Raw genomic sequence first — 22,560 nt, 5'->3', positions numbered from 1 at the left:
GCAAATATTCTCATTACAGCATAGTATAGCGGACTCTGTTGCTTCGGCCGCAATTTCTGAGTTGTTCTTTTGACGTCATGTCTCGCCTCAGCCGCCAACCCACCTGACCTCCCGCTGTGAGGTGCATGTGAACAGACGGGTCAGGAGAATTTCAGGAGTGCATATGTGAAAACGGCTGATTTATCATACAGGTATTAGCTTGTGGTAAGGGGTGACAAAAAAAAATCAGAAAGTAACGTTACAGCCTGCTGTAATCACTCCAAATACTGAAGGTATAGTCCCTAAATGCACACGCTCCCTTTGGAGACTGACTCACACAGCATATGTTGCAGGAGAAGCATCGCTTAATGAATGATGCGCGTGTATGTGTTACATGTTCAACATTGACAAAGCTCATACAAAAAGAAAAAAAAACACTTGATGTAAAAGGTATAAATGTAGGGCACTGGTGGCGCTTTGGCGCAGTGGTTAGTGTGCACGCACCATGTATAGAGGCTATAGTCCTCCAAGCGTGCGGCCCAGGTTCAAATCCCACCTGTGGCTCCCTTTCCCACATGTCATTCCCCACTCTCTCTCACCCTGATTTCTGACTCTATCCACTGTCCTATCTCTCCATTAAAGGCACAAAAAGCCAAAAAATAAATCAATGGAAAAAAAAAATAGAAGTCATAAATGTATTTTTTATTTTTGCCGATCCCAAAAACCAATCTGATCCGTGACAAACATCTGTGATCTGAGATATGTGATCCATTGCACCAGACATGACACAATATAAAGTGTCTATAGGACTTCTATTTGTGTTGTATTTCTGTGGTATCAAGCAGGTATCTACATTGTTTGACTAGAATCTTTATAAAGTTTTCAATTCTGTTATTGTGACTACTTTAAATCCCTGTAACGTTGTGCTACATCCTTAAAAACACTTGAACAACATTTGAACTTAATAACATTGAATGTCACTATGTTATATCAGCATCTTGTTGGCATTTGAATCATTCTTAAGCATCTAAAAACTTACTGAGAGTGAAACAAACAAAAACCATACAGCCCCGTCCTCCACTGGGGCCCTGGGTAGTCAGGCCTGTGATACTCAACGTGCCTTTCTCCTTAATAAAATGACATTCCTTTGTCAAATTGCCCTTCATGATTTGTCCTTCACAGCAGGTTGCTCGTCTGAGCCTCAGCAGCCTGAGCTGCAGGAGGGCGAGGGATAAATCTTCACAGCGTGCTTTACTTTCACATGACCTGCTGGATTTCACACTTCCTGCTTTACTGTGTTGTTTTGAGGTCTTCATTTATTCACCCCAGGACCTATCAGCCTGTGACCTCCTGCAGGTTTGGGTCCACTTTTCATTATGAGATTGATAATTATTTATAGTTCTATGAATCGAGTAGGTCAGTGAAAGTGTGTCGGTGTGTGCAAATCAGTGATGATAAAGTCTGACTAAGAATCAGGGAGAAAAAGAAAAAGTGGGGTGAATATTGATAAGGTGGACAGTTTAGCATCATGTTTATCTTCACATGTACTGTGTATAATATATATTACCAGTACTAAAAATCATCACTGACTTAGTCATAAAAAGGTATGATATTAACAAAAACGTTCCAGGATCATTGCACACTAAATCCACGCTTTTATTTCTTCGCGCCTCGACTGCTGCAACTCACTTGACACCTGTCTCAGGCAAAACTCAATCGAGTGCCTTCAAAGCATCCAAAATGCAGCAACTCGCCTTTTAGCAAGAACATACAAATGTGCCCATAATGAACATCCCTTCACTGCCTGCCTGTTGATTTAAGGATTGATTTTAAGATTCTTTTAATCACTTTTAAGGCACATCATAAGCTGGTCCCTCCCTTTATTTCTGATCTTTTATTCCTCTATGAACCAGGACGCAGTCTGAGATCCTTTGGATGAGCTCTGCTAGCTGTTCCAGTCTAGACTGAAAACAGCTTTAGGTGTCAGAGTCCGAGACTTTGGAGCAGCCTGCCAGAGGAGATCTTTCAGAGTCAGTCTCTTGTTTTATTTCTCTACTCAAGACACTCTTTTTACTCTGTGATTTTATTTTATGTTAAGTCTTTTATTCTAATAGTCTTTTTTTATTGCCTGTTTGCTTTTATTATCTGTTGTGAAGCACTTTTTTACCTGTATTGAAAAGTGTTATACAGATAAAGTATTATTATTATTTTTATATTCAACAAGCTAGCAGTGAACCATCTACGGTAAGTAAAATGACAAAGCTTTGGGAGATGAATAATGTAAAGGTTAGGACAATTTAAAAATTGATTAGCTTGCTTTTTATATATATTTTAGGGGGTATAATGGTGAATAAAGAAAACAGTTATTTTCATCTTCTTTATTTAGCCGATTTTGACACTTTCACAGTTAATTGACTTTTGTTAAACTGGGACAGCTACTCAAGTCACTGTTGTAGGGGAATGGAGTTACCTTTCTACATACGCTCGGATGAACGGTGCAAATATGGAATATAAGGAACAGAGGGAGGCATGGCAGACTCCTCAACAATGCATGATTGCTCGTGCGTGAAACGTACCAAACAGCATCCTCTGCAGAGAGTCAAGAATCAGGTATGAGGCTACAAGCATGCTTCAGGTCACAAACAGGTCCTATCTACAAAGAGGGAGGTAGAGTTGGCCAAGCTAATCAAGACCCCTTCCAAGAGAAGTTTCCCACTCAGAAGAATGGATATCCAGTTGCTTGCCTACCAGTATGCTGATGCAAACAACTTGCCTGGATACTCTTTTAAAAAAAAGAGCACTGAGCAGGTTTAGTTTGAAAATGTTATGCGATGCAATCCAGACTTGAGTCGAAGGAAACGAGAGGCCCTGCATCTGCTTCAAGAGTGTCAGGGATTAACCCCACAACAGTTGAGAATTGGCTCCAGAAGATCTTTTTGAACCAGGAGTCAAGGATGTGCCTTCACACATTTAAAATTGTGATGAGACAGGAATGCAAGACCATGTCCTGTCATCTATCGTGATTTCAGAAGTGGGGAGTGCCTGCTATAAGAGGCCACGTCAGGGGAAAGAGGCGAGACGACACCAGCTTTGACCTGCTGCAGGACTATGGTCCCCTCTTGGTCATCTTCAAAGCTGAGTGTCTTTATAATGTTATTCCAAACACAGTGGTGAAGGTATCGACAAAGGCTGGACAACAGCTGAGCTGTTTTTGGATTGGGGGAAGCAGTTTGTGGACATAATCCCTTAAGGATAACCTGTTATCCATCCCACACTGCCCACTCTCTGAAACCAGGAGTTTCTATTGTTTTTGAAACTTTTCTTAACTTTTACTGTCAGAGTTTTCATCCATGTACAAATATTGTAGGAAAAAGAACTATCACTTTTTAGAAGCGTTGAATATCAATGATCTGTGCTGAAACATGCCATCCTGTCACAAGGTCATTTGGAACCGTCCTAACCCTTATTAGTGGAAACATGTTATGGTGACTTGTTATGCGTTTCAGTAATGAAATCGAACTAAAGAAAAAAGAAATAACTCAAGTACTCAAGAAAAAGTCCATAATCTGTGGAACAGTTTGAAAAACAAACACGAACAAATTAAAAACTTTAATTTATTTCAATAGTTAAAGAGTAGAGGAGAGATTATGATGACTGGTTATTCTTATTGATTTACGTGTTGTGTATAATATGTTCTCTTCGACCCATGAGGACAGCTGCTTGTGTCCTTTGTTGAACCAGAAGTCAACATTTCTTAAGATCTTTTCTTTAAATTAACCAATATGTTTTTGTACTATACCATATCAAAAAAAGGGGCCAGTTTGGCAATCTTTAAGAATTGACAATGTTTATGGATTTGGTTGAATTTCTGTTAATTTAAACTCTAAAGCAAGAAATAAAAGTTGTTATGTTCATGTTCTAAGTTATTTAATCAAACAATTCAACTTTCAGTAAAACTCCAGTGTGTTTATGTTCATCCCTTCATCCCTCCAGTGTGTTTATGTTCATCCCTTCAGAGTGTCTGGCTCTGATCATCACCTCCTCTATAAAGGATTTTGTGTTGGAGGAACCGTATATTCTTCAAGTTGAACAACACAAGTTTTCAATTTAAGTTGACGCACACGAAATAGAAAGCAGAGGAATCTGTGTCCATTCTGTACGTCATCACATAGTGACTGTGTCATGAACTGCTGTGAGAGCGGGCTGAGGCAGAAATGACCCACTTTGAATCAGGTCATTCATAAAGCACCAGAGGAGTGTGTCTTTAATACGCTGGCTTACCAAAGTGTTCGGTCACATGTGTTTTATTGAGAAACTGGCAGCATGCCTCACTGTACACATGTTCTTCAGTCTGAGACGATTCATCGCTCCACACAGCACTGTGCGGTCTTCTTCATGTTTTTGTACAATTCAGACAGTGTGCTGGAGTTTGTTTGCAATTTTTGTAAGTTAGAAATGATACATTTCCCAATGACGGTTGTCTAGGACTTCTGTTGTTTTCTTTCTGAGGCATCAAAACAGGTATCGAGATCATTTAAATGAAGAATGTGCAACATTTTACACATAAATACAGCAGAAATCAAGTATATCCTGTAAATGTCTCTCTGAGTCATGACTCTACAATGAGTGAGAAGCGTGAGTCCCGCCAGCTGTACTGTTGTTGGAGCTGTGTTTACATCATGTTTACATGGACGGGACGGTTTTGCATATAAAGCTGTTTGAGTCAAAGACTAGAGAAAAGAAGAATAACATACTCACTGCTTATTTGGATATCACATTTCTTGTGTGTTTAGATCACAGTCATTCTGTTTCAATTGACATGCAATGTGAAGCTAGGAGTTAACTTAAGTGTGCTAACATTAGCCAGCTAACATAACAATGCAGGCCATACACCATTGCAGCTCAACCTGAGGACAAGTTTGTCTGCCACTTGTGCTTAATGGTGCTTAATTATGGTGCGTTCAATTTGATAACTCCTTCGTGTGAACGCGAGTGGAGAGGGGTTGATGTGTGCTGCTGGAGGAGAGTAGAGACTTCAGAACAGCGGAGGTTTCGCCAAAGCAGTTTGTTTTGGTTTCATGCTGGTGCTCAAGGGCGACATTTACTGGATCAAAAAGCCGCTTAGTCTTCCTTTATTTTGAGATTTTGTGACAATTTCTTTTTATATTTTCGGGCCATTTTTGCATTTATCATGGTGACATTTGAATACACATACTCTACGTGCAAACAGTTTGCAAACAAAGGGCTGTAGATGCTAGTAGAATTTTATTTGCTCAAAATCCAGTAACATTACTGTATCTTGTCAAGATGGTTCTTTGACTTCTTACAACGCTCAGCGAAGGAACCCCTCATCCCATTACCCAAACAGTATTGCCACCTTCAAACAAGCGGCAACCTCCGATCTTGAAAAATAAAGCCAATGCGGAAGTGCAAAATCCTGCAGTTCATTGAGTGTCAGCTTGAGGGCTGGCTCAGAAAGACCAGAGGTCACATACACATCACTGGCAAAAAATACATTTTTATAGCATACAGTAAATAAACGTGTTTAAAGCCTGGTACAAAAAACAAAATAGGTCTGATTAGGGCGCGATGAAACGGTTAGTCAAGATGCTTAAAACTCACCTCAGCTCCAGCTCTCAGCCTGTCATTTGATTGACTGAAAGTTAGGCCTAGACAGGATTTCCAGCATGGCGGCTGCTGCCAATAAGCCTCAGGTGGCACAGATGGCTGATGTCACTCAGGCTTCCTCCATTAATATTTACAGTCTATGCCTTTAACAGACCAAGGCTCTGTTCATGCAAGCTAGCCAGGTAGTGACAACGCTGATGCTACCTTACATCAACATGGCCCCTATCAGCAACCAAACTCAACCATATAGACCGATGGGCAGCAAGAGCCAGGATATCACCAGCATTGTCAAGTGGAACCTCGTTTGATAGTCCCACGACAAGCTCAGAAAGGCTGGACAGTTAGCTCCGGCGTCCCAGAGCACCCCCTGCATGCCAGTTCCCTTGGCCCACTTTACCCACACTAGAAAAAAGAACAGGGAAAACCAGAATGCAGAGTCTGTACGGAGATGTTAGAAAGAGGACAGGGAAGGCAGAGGCCTCACTGTTGGCAGACAGTCAATGCACTGACTTCAGTTACAGTATGTAAATGTCACTCCCATCCCATTGACTTGAGTTGAATTCTCCTGATAATATTCTGCTGCCTTCTCACATCAACCCACCCGGACTTGCTTCGGAAAAAACACTGCGGGTCTGTCAGCAGAAACTCCGGATGAAGTCCAAACAAAAAAATGGCTGTTTGTATTCACACATACAGCTGCTCCGGGAAATATCATGAGTTTTTCAGGAGTGTTCTGCAAGTGTGAAAGCCCTATCACTCACTTACAGGATTATGCAGAACAATTAAAAAGTGAAAAGACAGTATCACTGGAATTACACGGTGTTAATTTTCAAGCATTGACAGACAATCTGCAGCCAATCGGAATCGTGTATTCACCCAGACCGTAGTAAAATAAAGTTAAACCAGGCGGGTAGGTACACTTACATAAGTGTAAAATGAGTGTCACAAACAAACACACAGATAGATAAATAAATAAATGATGAGTTTGTAATTAAACAAACTTGTGGTCCAGTTGAAGTTATTTCCTGTATTTACGCAGAACATGTTTAGATCTCAGTGAACTTTAATGGTCAGTCTCTCTGTTTTTTTTACATCAGTCAGTAAGATAAGTAATCCAAGCATCTGTTTTATTTTACATTTAAAAAGCCTGTTATCATGTTTACCATATCTTAAGGTTAGGTTTTTAATAGAGGAGCAAACACATTCTGTCCTTAAGAACATATACAGCTCCAGAGAACAAAAAAGGGCATTCATAAAATGTTTTTTTTTTCTGGTTCTACTATTTATAGCTTTGAGTTTGAGTAAAATGTTCATTTATGTCTTGTGTTTTATTAGCAGAAAATGAGATCCGGTGAAGAAAACTAAAATATTCAGCATTTTTCAGACTGCGGAAAATGCAAGTTCATATTCATTTTCATTCATTTTTACAACGTTTTAACTGAGGAAGATATAAATACTCTGTGAAAGATAAAACAAGATAAGATTTAAAAAATCTTCTGATATTTAACAGACTGAAACATAAGGAACAACCTGATAATAAAAGATCAGTCTAAATAAAAGATTCAACCAAGATTCTGTAAGGGGATGCTATCAAACGTTGATAACTCAAACATCACAATTTAGTTTTATTGGCCAGAAGTGATCATATTAGGAGGAGTGGGTGGAGCTAAAAGCGGAGCAAATGGTCATGAAACGGTTGTTTGTACCCGGCTTTAAACACGTTTATTTCTGCTGTAAAGTTGGACATTTTAACATGGGGCTTGATGGGGATTGATTTACTTTAGGAGACAGCCTCTAGTGGACACCCAAGGAACTGCAGAGGTGGCTTCTTTTTATAGCTCTGGAGGCAGCCACATAGCAAGTGATGGGCCTAGTTGGCACTGGCCCTCCCTCAAAACTCAGCCAGACAGAAACAAAATGGAAAATGTTGAAAATAAATTGAGGGTGACTAATATTAAATAATTTACAGTAAAATTCAAAAAAATATCCTTTGACTGCTTCAAAGTTTTTTTTAAAAGTCCTTTCTTATAGGAATAGTTGGCCCACCCGTTTTTGTACTGGCCCACCCAAAATTACATTTCTGCCATGCCACTGTCTGGAAGTTGCTGCTCAGTTCACAAATATGCTTTTGATAAAGATTCGCTGATGAAGGCCTAGTGCTGAAACGCGTCCGTTGTTGTTTTGTGTGCTAAAATTACTTGAAGGACATTTAGTGTGCTGACTTTTTTGCCTCTGTTTAAGTCATGTTGTGGTCGTGCACCTGGAACTTTTCTCATTGTCGAGTGTGCTCCTTTTTTGCTGTTTTTATGAAGGTTCCTCCCTGTGATTGAATTTAACAACGTCCAAAATTGTATTAATGAAAACAGTTTACAGATTCAGCCATTTATTCAAGAGGAGAAATATTTTTCTGTGCATCACATTAATTTAGATAGATTTATTCAGAGAGACGGATTGATTTAGTTATTACTACTTTCACAGGAATCCCCAATGATCAAAAATCCAGAATAAAGAATGTGTTTGCAGAGCTCTGATTTCCACAAACACACACACATGCAAACACACACACCCACGAGCAGTGAAGGCATGCGTGAGTCAACAGTAGCAGAAAGATGTAACGTTTGGACAGTGTGTTTTTCAGGCCGGCTTTGTTAGGTGTCACTCTTTGTTGAAACGTGTGTCCACACCGCAGCGAGTTCCTGGGAAATGTCAACAACTTCTGCTCTGCCCAGTCTTCTCCTGACAGCTCACCAGTAAACAGTAAATTCTGTTCAAACATTTCCCGTCAGCCTTTTCTTCTCAGCGGGCTCCCAGACGACGTAAACTTTACCTAAAGTCAGGACTCCGTGGCGGTTCGGGGAAATGATCCCACTGTGGAAAGGTTTATGATCAGGACTCTGGTGTTTTCACACATGCACAAAACTCCTGAAATCATCCTGAAAGTTTTTGTGAATGCTAATTACTGATTAATTTTTCACCCCAACTCTACCCAGATATGTTCCTGCCAGCTCCCTAATAAAATGTCCACAAGAAGTCTGGGTGAGGAAGCAGCAGAAAATATTCTGGGAAATCAAATTTGTGTGCGTGTGTGTGTGTGTGTGTGTGTGTGTGTGTGTGGGAGAGGGGGTGTCAATGATGCATATACAGCATAAATGTGCTCCTCTGATTGTCCCAGTTTCCAGGTTGGGAAGTAGTTCTTCTGACTTCAGTGTTTACGTGCGGGTGAGAAAGCATGCAGCAGAGTTCTGGATGTAGTGGAGTTTATTGAGGACTTTAGATGATGTACTGTAAAGGATGCTGTTGCAATAACCGAGTCTAGATGTGATGAATGAAGGCATGAATTAGTGTTTAAGCAGCAGAGAATTGGATTGATGGGCTTAGATGAGCTATATGTTTTTAAGGTGGACGAAGGCAGCTCTTGTGAGCTGGGTGACGTTCTGATTTAAGGTGAGGTTGCTGTCAAATTAATTGTAAATGGACTTGAGCTTGTATAGCGCTATTCTAGTCTTCTGATCCCCAAAATCGCTTTTATACTGCAGGTCAAACTTACCCGTTCTCACACTGATGGTAGAGGCTGCTATGTAAAGTGTCCATCAGAATTAACTAATCAATTCATCCAAGGGTGCTGGTAGCCTAATGGTTAGTGCGCACCCCTGGCGCCCATGTACAGAGGCTATAAGTCCTCCAAGCAGACGGCCCAGGCTCGAATCCTGCCTGTGGCGCCTCCCCCCCCATGTCATTCCCCACTCTCTCTCTTCCTGATTTTAAACTCTATCAGCTGTCACATAAAGGCCCAAAAAGCCCAAAAAGCCCCAAAAATCAATCTTTAAAAAAAAACAAAAACACAAGCAGCCAAGTTGGCCACAGACACCACTTTGCTTTCTTTCTTTCTAAAATGTATTTCCTTTATAAAATGTTTAGAATTCTTGACCTGACGACCAAAAACATTTCCCCACGCATTATGCATGAGTGAAAAAAGCTAAATAAACGATACAAACATCTTTCGCAGTAAGGGGTGTAATTGTTAGAAACTTCCTTTCAACTCTGTCATCATTTTAAAGAAGGCAAATGGTTTCAACTGAAATCCTTCAGTTTGATATTGGTAGATATCGTGAGGTGCATTGGTATTAGCTTGATCTTATTCTGAGAGATAAATTCTTTGTTTTAATTTCTTCATATTCCAGTACTGCATGCCCTTCTGCTCTACGACTGAAGCTGATGCTACAGGTGGTTCTCATTTTCACCGCTATGTTTCAAAAGTTGGTTTCTTTACGGAGAAAAATCATGAAAAGTGAGCCATGTCTGTTTTAGACTGTGATTTGATTAGAATATGTTGAACAGCTGGGCCCTGCAGGTACAACATGGCACTCAAGAACATAAAGAGCACTGATGATATCTGAGCTATAAGTATATGTTCAGGGCTCCTGCACACTTTTCAACATCAAATATAAGCCTTTTTAACACAAAACAAAGATGAATGTGTGCTATTTTAACAACACGTAGCTTTGTATATTTCAGATATCCATGGTACTAAATGGCTTTGAGTCATTGCCCCAAATTGAAAAGGTTTTTAGCTTCTAGAAAGTTTCCCATGATCGTTGTCCAACCATTCCCTTTTTGTCATTTTGACAGTGGTGATTCTAGAGTCTGGTGGGGCCCTAGGTAAAAATCAATTGGGGTGCCCTCCAACCAGTGTCCCAATGCTTTCCTGTTTCCTTTTTCTCTCCTATAGACGGATAATTCCTCTTCATTGTTCTTTGTTTACTTCATTGACAATCTTTGGTTTTCACTGCTATAATGCATGCAATGCTTAGCAGAGCAACGAGTGAGTCCTGTCAGTTGGGGAGGTTTCCTACTATCATTGCAAAATTTGCACATTTGGGGCCTCTGCTTCGGTTTAAGTTTGTGAGCCCTCAGGGGCGCCCAAGCAGTTGCCTGCCATGCCTGTTTGGAAGCAGGGCCTCTGCATTTTGAATTTCCTTCCTCCTGTTAGCAGTTTGTAAATACTTAATATGCTGCTGTAATTGTAGTGAAATGTCATGTGAACAAGCAAATCCACAAAAAGGAATAACAAAGTCATGACCACTGGACATTGCAGATTTGGTTAAGTAATCAGACATGCCTCAGTCATCTTCAATTTAAGAACTCTTTAAAGTGGTTATAAAACATTTAAAGACATTTAATGACCTTGCATTTAAACATCTAATTCAAGACTTTTTAAGAACGCATGAGGATCTGTGGACCCTGATGTTCACAAACAAGAAACATAGAAGTTAGACTTTTATAAGTCAAGCTGAACATAAACTGAACCACAGAATTAAGTCAGTGCTTTGTTTTTATTAGTCAATACAAAAAGGTCACTGTATTGAAGCCCAACCCCCCACACCACACCACACCACAGACAAAAACTCACACAGACAAAACTAGATCCACACAACTACAAAACAACCTCGACTATTTTTCTTTACAAAACTGAAATTAGCCAACACGTTGAAAGTGTTGGACAGAAAACATTGATAGGAATGATTATGTTCTCTTTATGGCGTCCTCGATGTCTGACATCTGGTCCTTCAGCTGGTTCCACTGTTCAGGGTTCAGAGAAATACCTAAAAGAAATATGAAATCAACATTTTAAAGTCTTTACATGCACACCACTGACAACATCAGACATCCAACTTTCCAGGTGTATGTTAAACATTTCACACTGTTCAAAATGTATTTATAATGAATGTGAATACCTTTCTTGCCCGGCTTCATCTCCCCTTCTGGGTTCATCCAGTACTCTCTGATGTCGACCAGGACTTTACCTTTAAAGTCTCTGACGCTGACGTATCTCATCTTCCCAATCTGGACCAAAAAAAAGTATAAGAAAACTTTTTAGACAAGTTTACTTTTTAAAAATATATTTTACAATACATCAAAACTGGAACTCAAGGAGAAGACTACAATATTTTTAAATTCATGAGTTTGTGAATGTCATTTTTTTTTTATTTTAAAAATGACATGTTTGTATTTCTTACATTTTTGACCCATTTCCTGACTAATTTAAACAGTTGCACTGATTTTGTAGTTCATGTGAGGATTTTTCAGCTGGTTATGAAAAAGACTGAAATTAAAATTGATTCCTGACAAAGTTAGTCATGGAGTTCCTCCAGGTGCTCGGACCGACTTCTTTCAACTAATAAATGATTCTCCTGGGTAATATTACAAGGAAAAATGCCACAATTGTTATGCAGATGATACTCAACTATATCTATCAATAAAGCTTGATGACACCAATCGGTTATGTACACTAGAAGCATGTCTTAAAGACATTAGGACCTGGATGACTGGAAGTGTTTTTGTTTCTTAACTCAGACAAGACTGAAGTTATTGTGCTTGGCCCTAAAAACCTCAGACAGACTTTTTTCTAATGATATAACTGTCCTTAATGGCATCAGCCTGGCACCTAGCACCACAGTTAGGAATCTGAGAGTTCAATTTGATTAAGATATGTCCTTCAACTCCCGCATAAAACACATTTAAGGACAGCCTTGTTTCACCCGCAACATCTCAAATATAAGACGTATCCTGTCTGAAAACTTTGTAGAGAAACTAGTCAATGCATTTGTTTCTTCTAGGTTGGATTACTGTAATTCTCTTTTATCAGGCGTTCCTCAGGAAACATTAGCTGGAGGGGGAATCTATGGAGCAGCTGTTCTATAAGGAGTTTGCAGTTACTAGAGAGTGTAACTGATTCGATTCGGTCTCCCTGGGAAAGTCACCTGGAACATGTTGTCGTCACCGTTCCCGCTGCCCTTTGATGAGCCGCTGGGCTTGGAGCTCTCTCCGCTCTTTGGTTTCTTCACTGGTTTCTCTGGTGCTGATGGCTTCTTTCTCTTTGCCTTGAAAAATACAAAAGCACTCTTTAAATGTTTGCCCTTACCATGTCTGTAACTGAAATATGTTCATGTTCATATGTGATATATTGAGCAGAGTACCCCTGAACAAATAAAAACACATCTGCTTTTGTTGCTACATATTTCTTGTAAAGACATGGATAAGGTTAACAACGACAAGTTCGAATCACAGCACAAACCTTGGTCTCGACTTCACTGTCAGAGTCACTCCCAGATGCGGAGGACAGCACTTCCTTTGATTTAGGCATTCTGCCGAGACAGACATATCAGACATTTATTCAGACTTCAGTTGAACAACTGTTAAATAGAAAAATGCAGAAAGTTTATTCTTGGATCTCTCAGTGTTGCACATTAAACCATTTTTTTTAAACTAGATGCCACAAGGTAAACCCATTTGTCAGAGAAATGACTACAAAAAGCTGCTTCTAATACTAATGGTATATAACATTTTTTTGGTGACTATTCATCTTTACTTATCTCTTCATATTGCATTTACATTTCATTTCACAAACCTTGGGAGGTAGGAAATATCTCTTATATAAATATAAAGACAATTTGTGATTCCCAAAACAGGATTTTATTAACCTGAACCATTCCAGGTTCCAGTTCTGTAGTAGAGATGCAAAATAAGAAAGATCTGCTTTCATTGCAAATTAAAAGAGAAAATTGTTAATTTTCCACATTTTACATTTAATGAATCAATTTGAAATCGGACTTGCCCTGCACCACAAATAAATTATGGAAGGTATATGTGGCCTGACGCCACATTGAGTCCAAGACAAATTTCCCCAAGGGGACAATAAAGTGTATCGATATAACACTTTGTTTGATCATGAAGTCTGATGTTCCTATACAGTTCTGTGGAGTATCAGTAAAATATAAGACTGGCACGGCAGACCTGAGTCTCATTTTACTGTTTTAAAATAATAGATAAAAGGCAATATATACACAGATGCCTGTTATGACACACCCGTCTCCTCTCCGTCTGAGTAGTGTTGACATACTCTTGACAAAAACTCTTAAAAATTAACCACATGACAAAAACTTTGGACAAAACAAGCAAAGCAGTAATCGTTCTCAATTACCATGTTTTGATGATCATGGGAAGCCAAAATGGTAATCATAATAGATATCTGATTAATTTCCCATCCCTAGGGGATGATCTGAATACATAACTTTCCTTTATGAAGACAGTGAACATCTGTATCAGCCGGAAAAGAGGGTCCTTCTGTTGCACTCATCAAGTCGTCCATTTGTTAAATTCTCAGGCACTAATGGTCAGGGTATTTGGAAACATCTGGCTAAACTAAAATTGTCAAAGTGTAATACTGTGTATAAGCGCATCTGTATGCGTAGGGTTAAGCGTGATAAGCTGGACAGGCTCAGGTCAATTTGGCTTGGTGGCATGGACAGATCCAGAATGGGCCTGGCATCCTGCTTCTAGAATGTCCTCAGTATGAATTCCCATAGCCACATAAAAGACCAAACCACAGTGAGTTTGCATTTTTTTGGCCAGAGAAATACCATTAAAAGTGTTTAATCTTTTAAAAAAAAATTTGGAATGCCATTATTTTTTTAACCAAATAGAAGTATCGATAAGTATGTCAGTATTGATGCCCATCCCAGGCTATCACCGTATGTAAACAGAGGACAGCTGACAGTTACCTGAACACCACCTAATACCTTACAAATATGTCATCATTGAGATGGTTAGAAAAGTCTTTGAGAGTAGGGCTGGTAAATTAATCGAAACCAACATTCAGAACCTCTAACCGACGTAATCTTGTCCATGTCGATAATTTTCAGGTAGGGATGTCCCGATACCGATCTCAAGTACAGGATCGGAGACGATTTTGGCCTGTTTTTTTTTACTGATCGGGAATTTAAAGCCGAGCTCATCCTGATCGTCTACGTTAGTTGTCATACAAGCACCAAGGAGGCCCTCGGTCCGTCGGTGAGCAGTCGTCGCCTTAGTTTTGCGGTGTGTCCAGCTCAGTCGCTACCCGTCAGCCCCAGTAGGTCTTTTTTTGGCCCATTCCACATGTTGAATCGGCGTGAGCCGGCGCGGGTGGGGGTAGGAATCTCTCTGATGTTCAACTAAGTGAAACAGGAGAGCCAGTGCACGAGAAGAAATACGGAAGAGCCTCTTCTATTCTTGTTCCACAAATAAAAGACCAAGGGCTGAGAACACCATTTTCAACTTTTTATCAGTCATTATTCTCCATTAGAAGTACCTATATTACAAGTCTTGAGTGACAGCTGTGAGAAAATTTTCTTCTCGTCTCACAACAATGGTTTATTTATCCGTGTTTTTCATTGTCCTCTTCCAGGTTTCCCCTTTTTGGAATGACAATTACAGACTACTGCCACCTGCTGGCATGGAGAGTTATTTCCTCTCACACATGCGCAATACGTACGTGGTGGTTGGCCGTCGGCTCTAGTCTTTGCGGTGTGTTCTAGTGCATTCAAGTTTACTTGTTATTTATTATAAAACAGCATTAAGTGAATTTGTTGTTTTTTTATGACCAAATATGAAAGGTAAACAAAGCTTTTACACCATTCTGTTTTCAATTTTGTTTTTATATGTGAGTTTTACAACAATACTAGCTGGACTAAGTTGAATGTAATAAGCTGAAGACATCTTGTAGTAACTTAATGTTTACAAACATTATTTTGTAATAAAAAAAACATGGACCATCTCTTATCTAGGCAAATATAAGTACCAGATCAGGAATCGGTATCAGCTAATTCTCAATATTTAAAAATTGGATTGGGATCGGAGGCTTAAAAGGCTGATCGGGACATCCCTATTTTCAGTGCAAAGTCACGTGCTGATACGTCCAATCCGCGACATGGAAGCAATAACCGTCATTTTGTCTTTAGGGAAGACGACACCTAACAAAAAGAAGTCAAATGAAAACACTGCAGAAAAACAGTTTGCAAGAAATGCAAGATATTTATTTTCTACCGTTTAAGAGAAGTTAATTTCTACTTTAAATATGCAATAAATAACCAGAAAATAGTTCATCAGATATGCCTCTGAGAGCAGAAAATAAGATCACAGCTTTAATGGCAGATTTACAGCAGAGACCATGTCAGTGAACTATGAGGGGAAAAAACAAAATAATCGTTCATTAATCGTAATCGAGGTAAAATGTTCAATTAATCGTGATGTTGATTTGAGGGCTGATCACCCAGCCCTACTTAAGAGTGTAGAAATAATCTGCGGAGGGGCCCAGCATTTTGAAGTATTGATTAAAAAGCACTGATATTATGTTTCTTCTAAAGGAGAGCTGATGAATGAAAGAGGGAGAGAGCTCTGTCATCTTCTTCTTCCTCTGTCAGGCTCCATTTTGATCTGATGCACTAAATGGACTCCTGGATGTGGTTTCGTATCTGTCAGGTAACTAATCAGGTTGAGTATTTTAAGGACCCGGGTCATTCGGATAAACACACATTCACATTTTAAATGATCGCTATTTCTACTGCGTTTCTTCACATCAGACTGAAGTTAACACAGATAATTAAAGACATTTTTCACATTGTATCTACTTAAACTAGTCGCCGCGCTAAAATATAAGTGATAAATGATGTTAAACCAGTGTGAGGACATGCTTTAGAGGTATATTTAATTGTAATGATAACACTGCTCACACACAGGCATGGTTAGTTAGCATGCTGCTAAATGCTAACTGGATAGCTTAGCAACGGTTGCTAACGTTAGCGGAGCTGCTGCACGGGAAGCTGTCCCGGCAGATTCTTCTTAAAGCAGATGCAATAAGATCACAGTGCACAGGGTACTTCCTTTAATTAAACCAGTAAACTATTCAGCGTTTTTTCTATTCAAAGCGTTAATGCTTACATGATAAGATGAAGTGGATCGGATCTCTGGACAGGAAACGGAAAACGTGTTTTTCCTCTTTGAGCCCGATGGCGGTTAACGAAGGAGCATTAGCGCCACCTGCCGGTCCGGAGGGTGCAGTTCACTAACAACAAAACAACATCCTTCAATACTTCATGATCTACATCTTCATGTAAATTACAGGGACTGCAGTGTCCAGTGAGTTTCTATCATTTAATTAAACTCCTTAAATCACATTTTCAGAATACCAATAAATTATAATCATCTACTTCATCCGTTGATGACATGTAACTTAATTTGGTATGTTGAGGAAAAGTCCCACTGATTTTTCTCTGTTGGAGGTAAAAACAAAACATGCATGGGAGGGAAATCTAATCTAAACATTATTGTACTTTCAATTGTTGATTAAACTCTATGTAGTTTTTGAGATATAGAGATTTATATAACAACTCATTTTTATTTGCTAGACACAAGAGTAGTCAGGTTATTTGTTTTTACAAAAGAAACATTTTGTGTAAATAATCAATCTTGTACTTGCATGTTCAAAAGCTCTTGTGGACTTAAAGACTAGATAGTCAGTAAAGAATTAATAATATTAGTTTAAAAAAAGAAAAGAAAATTAAGTTAAATGTCGCTGCAAAGTCAGGCTGAGCTACCATACACTTAAATGTATTTCTAGGATGACAAGCTAGTGGGCCAATAGGAGTCAAGGGACTCCTGAGCCAAAGACCTTCTTAATGTTTTAACCACATAGATATAAAACACAAACACATATAAACAAGCAGACACACACAATTGATGCTTCTACTACATCTAATAAAGTTTACTTCACGCTGATTGTGACCAACTGTGCATAATGCCAGAAAAGTGGAAAACAACTCTTGTGCATGCATTTTAAAAACCAAAGATGTTTGCAAACGATCATGTACAATGATTGAGAAACCATCCGCCTGTCATATTCAGAGCGTTATTCTCTCACTCTAAGAGTTTGTGTGTGTGTCTATGTTAGTGGGTGTGTGTGTTTGCATTGCAAAGCCACTGCTACCCCCTTGAGACCAACAACTACAAATTGTTGTTTAAGAAAAATGGGCACTGTGGCCCCATACCTTCACAGATTTCCAAAATTAAACAGGTTAGTTTTTAGCTCAATAAATTGCTACTATAATTGTGTGAAGGAAATCATAATATTCCACTGTGGACATTTATGGGTTAAAGCTCCTGTAAGGAATTTTTGGTTTATGTGGATTATACACCTCCCTGTGGAAAAACAACCTCTTTTTCCTTTGCCCACCATTTCCATTACACTTTTTTTTAACCAAAAAATCAAATCCTTCTTTATTTTAAATATCTAACATGCAACTCCCAATGAATCTCCAGGATGTTTTTGCGTGCTAATCGGCACGTGTTATATCCATACCCCACGTTAGGGCGTACTGTTACTAAAATGAACTCTTTTGAAATAATCAGTCTTATCATCAGTATTAATGATCAGTCTTTTGCATAATCAGATGAAAACTCCTCACATGTCCTTCAAGGCTCCTGTTGTTGATTCCCATAAAGTTGAGGGCCTACTGACTCTCTAGTGTTGATACATTCAAAGGTGATCTGACTCTTTTAAGCAGCTATTACGTGCCAATGAGTTTATCAAAGGACAACTATGAAACTGTTAGAGGGAGCCATCTGTCACAGTCATGTTGGAGACAGAGTGTATAAACATGGATGTAGTCTCAGTGATGTCACTCATTGGTTTCTGAGGAGGCGTTATGACGCTCATCAAGGGCGGTTGCAATATTTTATGTTAACATGTTGGAAATAAAGATATCAACCAATCAGTCACTCATATTGGAGATGCTGACTCTAACTTTAGATGGCTCTAGAAACAGACAGAGGTGGAGCTGAGGCGGGCATTAAACCTCCTGATAAAGAGCTACAACACTTCCACCTGTCAGTCAAGTCCGGCAACGCCCCTCATTATGAATAACTCTTAGTCTTAATATCATCAAATCAGGTGAGTTAGAAAAATAAATTACCCCTGCGTAGTGTGTGCTGATATAGAAATTAGCTAATCAGAAGAAAAAAACATTTTTATTTTTGTCATTAAAATAGACATTTTACAAAGGTTGATGGGGACTTCAGGGCTTTCAGAGAGAGCCTCAAGTGTCACATTAGCAGAACTGCACTTTTTTGTACTCCTGCATTGGATCCAATTTTTTTACCAGGCCTGATGCAAGCTTCAAGTTTCATGACTTCTTGAACACGTTCAGATACCCATAAGTCCAACGTAAGACCTAAAATAGGGATAATAAGAATCCTGGAGGATAGGTCCTTACAGTGTTGGTGCCCGAGCCCTATGGAATATTTTATTCCATACTCTACTTAAGTAAAATTTCTGTTTTATATGCCTGAGACTGTAAGAATTGGCATAGCCACCTTAATATCGACCACTGGTTTTTGGGAGGGAAACCCTCGCTCATCTCCAGCTCCACTCTCTTGTCCAAATATGGTCATTTTCCTGGACAAAATGTTCTTACTGAAAACATGAACAACCATTTCTCCAGAGCTTCTTCTAGTACATCTGAGCACTAAACAAGACACTTTTTTAGGTTGCCATGGTAGCATTTTGTCAAAGTCTTAACACCTCCCCTGCTTTCTGGTCAGTTTGACTCTAATCAGGACCTTTACCAAATGAACATGATGCTGTTCTGAAGAAGACTTGAAACTACAAATTGAGACCATAAACTCATTAGGCAAATGTTTACTAAAGGACCAAGTCTAGTGGGAAGTAGGACCATATGATGAAAGACTCTGCAGCGCCCCCTGCTGGACATAGGAAGAATTGCAGAGTTAAGGCACTTTAGCATTTGCTTCTGACACCATGGCTACATTAAATTCCATTATGTACAGAAATGCATGCTAGTGAAACTAATACGTCTTCCTGAATATCACTCTGCTTTGAGTAAGACTGAAAAGATGTCGTCGTTTTCAGAGAGTTTTAATAAACAGCTTAAAACATTCTACAGTAAATTGTTGTCCCATACATTAAAGCGATTACAGCTTACAGAGTAGAACAATATAATGTCCATGTTTATTTCAACACGTTTTGGCCCAGCAGCTGTCACTCCATGCAGACAGACAGGTCCCCGGTCCGAGTCCATCTATTTCGATCGGAGTCCTCTGGCTATGTTGTCGTCAGTTTCAGCCGCCTCTTTCAGAGCCTGCATCACCAGAGCATTCCTCTTCCTCGTCTCCTCCATCCTCATCGGGTTGGCCTCAGGCAGATTCTGAAGGACAGAGACATGGCATGAAACAATATCCGATCCACAAAAGAAAAAAGAGACTTAATAATTCAATCTTACAAGAAAGATGACATGTGACAAAAAATTTCCTTCTTATCCTGAACCTCAAAAAAAAAAACTACAGGTACACTTTTTATGCAATGGAAGCGTCTTTAATGGTTTTCATTTATTCTGTTAATAAAAGTGTTCATATCTGTATTTCGTTGAACTTTGACCTTTAAAATCTCTCTTTCAGGATGCACACACACACACACACACACACACACACACACACACACACACACACACACACACACACACACACACACACACACACACACACACACACACACACACACACACACACACACACACACACACACACACACACACACACACACACACACACACACACACACACACACACACACACACACACACACACACACACACACACACACACACACACACACACACTTTAACCACTAGCAGGACAGGACAACTGAAGAGAGACAGGACATTTAGGGGGAGCGGGTGGGGGACAACATGCAGCAAAGAGACGAGGTCAGATTTGAAGCCATGACCGCTGCGACAAGGACTATAGCCTCTGTACATAGAGCGCGTTGAAATTCCATTATTTCCAATTCAGCAATAATAATATGTTAGACTTTTCCAAAAAACTTGAGCCAGAGTAGTTTACGTGCTGAACCTTAGCTTCTGTAAAGTAAAGACCTTCTGGTACAGTATTTCATTAACTTGACCACAGAAAAAGGAACTTGTTACAGATAAAAAAAAACTAACGGTACAAATGTGAAATGTTTGATGTCAGAAGATGGATATATCATTTAATCTCAATTATCTTGTTTTCATGAGTGTGGGAAACTAAAATCATAATTGAATTTAGAACTAAATGAATATCCCAGCCCTACAAACGATCATTAATTCTCTATAACTGTCGAACCTCAAGACCCTCCACCAACTCTTTCATGAACTATTTTTAAACCAATGAGATTTATTTGATGACAGATGTCAGCTTGGACCTCAGACTGTAGAAAATATGTGACAAAAACAAAGAAACGTAACAAAGCAAACATGTTTAAAAAGGGCTTCATAGACTTTTCGGACAATTTTCTTCCCAGGCACACATTCAGGACCCACAGAAAGCTGCTCTGCGACCCACTTTTGGGTCCCAACCCACCAGTTGAGAAGCACTGCTCTATAACGCCATGATCTACAGCAGTACCACAACTAGAGGGGATTCTGTACGTCTTTTTGAATTAAAGATAGATGTCATGGAATAATAACTGTATAATTGCTCTATTAGGCCCATGTGGTAAATCATAAACATTCCTCTGCTGCCACCTACAGGAGTGTTACAGTAACAGCAGGTAAACAACTACCACAAATGGACATTTTACAGTTTAATACTTGTCATCTTTATATCACCCATATGAGCAGGTGTTGCATCTGAAGGACACACGAGGAGCCTGACAATTACTGTTCAATATAATGTTCATTTTAATGTCCATTGACTTTACATTAATTCTGTAGAAAACAGTGAAAACAGTGAAAACAGTGACTCCAGCTCACACTTCACGCCCTGACAACAACATCTACATTTGCACTAGTTTAGATTTATAACGTTACACACTTCACTTGGATCAGTTCAGATTAGCACCTTTACGTGAGTTTTGTGACGGGGTCGTCATTCAGCTGACTCACCTTGATCAGCTCTTTCCGTCGTTCCTCTCCCGGTGCAATCATCGTCCACATGCCGTAGCCGAGCGCCATACAGGCGACCAGCGCGGAGGAGTTGATGATGGTCCGGAGGCTGCTCATCCTGCGGACAGTGAAGGCAACGCGGAGTCTGTCTGTCCGGCAGGTGTCTGCTTCTTCAAACACACTAACCTACAGCATCTCACTCCCTCTGTTTGGTAACAGAGGCACAGCAGTACACTTAAGTAAACGGAAACTTCTGTGGTCATTGGTGGACTCGTTTACGTGCACACTGCCCCCTGCTGTATCGGAGTATGTACGGCCATGGTAAAAACAAAACAAAAAAAACAAAACTCTGAGAACATTTTATTTTGTAGAGAAAATGTTGGTTGTTTTCTCAAGAACTCGTCTTATTTGTCGCGTTATTTTGGGATAACAACGCGGATTTTCCAGATCTCGAGGAAAAAAAAGGCTGAACAGTAAGCCTAAGCTACTTGTTATCAGGCAAAACGGATAACAATTAAATGTTGATGATGCATGTCTGCTTAATGTGGAACCTCTAGTCTACAAAGTCATACATTCATTTGATTAAATGCCATTTTACCTTGAGTAATTTCAGCCTTTTTCTCGAGATCTGAACTATCTATTTTATTACAGCAGGATTACAACGCTGTTTTGTTTTGTTTGGGTGCCATAAAACTGCATTACTGTTTTTGCAGATGATGTGGTTCTGTTGGCTTCTTCAGGCTGCGACCTCCAGCAGGCATTGGGGCGGTTTTGCAACCCAGTACAAGGCAGCTGGGATGAGGGTCCGCATCTCCAAGTCCAAGGCCATGGTTCTCTGCTGAAAAACGGTGGATTGCTCCCTCCAACTGAGCTAGTTTTTGCCCTAAGTGAAGGCAAAGCTTTGGATTTAAACTTCATCTATGTTCCAACCCTAAACTGTATATTCAGATGGACAGAACTCCAATCAGCTGAGACTAAAGCCAAAAGATTTAGAGCTCCCACTACTGACTGGATGCAGTATTGGTCATAAACCCTGCCTCCTCTCTGTTAACAGATAGAACAAACCATGAAATCATAACACACATCAGAAGATTCTTTTTAGTTATTTAATGTTGTAAAACTGAATAAAATGCCATGATTGACAGCTGTTGATGAATGTGGCTCCTCTATTCCCTCTGGATCATCACAGTAGAGAAAC

The 22,560-nt window shown here is 39.6% G+C and overlaps 2 protein-coding genes and 1 long non-coding RNA gene across 3 annotated transcripts; 1 reads left to right on the top strand and 2 right to left on the bottom strand.

Annotated features, from left to right (window-relative positions):
• Positions 1-10,921: 10,921 nt before the first annotated feature.
• Positions 10,922-16,453, bottom strand: sub1b (SUB1 regulator of transcription b). Its single transcript, XM_020631041.3, has 5 exons — positions 16,366-16,453; positions 12,683-12,752; positions 12,369-12,488; positions 11,343-11,451; positions 10,922-11,210 (listed from the first exon to the last, which is right to left on the bottom strand). Exons 2-5 carry the CDS (start codon positions 12,749-12,751, stop codon positions 11,131-11,133), a joined length of 378 nt encoding a protein of 125 aa, XP_020486697.1. The 5' UTR covers position 12,752; positions 16,366-16,453; the 3' UTR covers positions 10,922-11,130.
• Positions 16,454-19,341: 2,888 nt separating this feature from the next.
• Positions 19,342-21,604, bottom strand: uqcc3 (ubiquinol-cytochrome c reductase complex assembly factor 3). The gene is made up of 2 exons (XM_020631117.3): positions 21,363-21,604; positions 19,342-19,646 (listed from the first exon to the last, which is right to left on the bottom strand). Exons 1-2 carry the CDS (start codon positions 21,477-21,479, stop codon positions 19,521-19,523), a joined length of 243 nt encoding a protein of 80 aa, XP_020486773.1. The 5' UTR covers positions 21,480-21,604; the 3' UTR covers positions 19,342-19,520.
• A 92-nt stretch (positions 21,605-21,696) lies between these two features.
• Positions 21,697-22,506, top strand: LOC136182687 (uncharacterized). The gene is made up of 2 exons (XR_010668726.1): positions 21,697-21,835; positions 22,076-22,506. It is a non-coding gene; the product is annotated as an uncharacterized lncRNA (long non-coding RNA).
• Positions 22,507-22,560: the final 54 nt, after the last annotated feature.

This window comes from Labrus bergylta, chromosome 2 (assembly GCF_963930695.1).
Source record: "Labrus bergylta chromosome 2, fLabBer1.1, whole genome shotgun sequence".
NCBI classification, from domain to species: Eukaryota; Metazoa; Chordata; class Actinopteri; order Labriformes; family Labridae; genus Labrus; species Labrus bergylta.
Note: the sequence above shows the minus strand (reverse complement) of the source record. Positions and strands in the feature narration are given on the sequence as shown.

Bases quoted from the DNA above. Each gene is read 5' to 3' on its own strand.
- sub1b (XM_020631041.3), bottom strand. From the start codon at position 12,751: ATGCCTAAATCAAAGGAAGTGCTGTCCTCCGCATCTGGGAGTGACTCT. The intron at 12,489-12,682 runs GTTTGTGCTGTG...GTATTTTTCAAG, and splicing joins ACAGTGAAGTCGAGACCAAG to GCAAAGAGAAAGAAGCCATC. The intron at 11,452-12,368 runs GTGACTTTCCCA...TTTTTGGTCCAG, and splicing joins GTGACGACAACATGTTCCAG to ATTGGGAAGATGAGATACGT.
- uqcc3 (XM_020631117.3), bottom strand. From the start codon at position 21,479: ATGAGCAGCCTCCGGACCATCATCAACTCCTCCGCGCTGGTCGCCTGT. The intron at 19,647-21,362 runs GTGAGTCAGCTG...TCTGTCCTTCAG, and splicing joins GACGGAAAGAGCTGATCAAG to AATCTGCCTGAGGCCAACCC.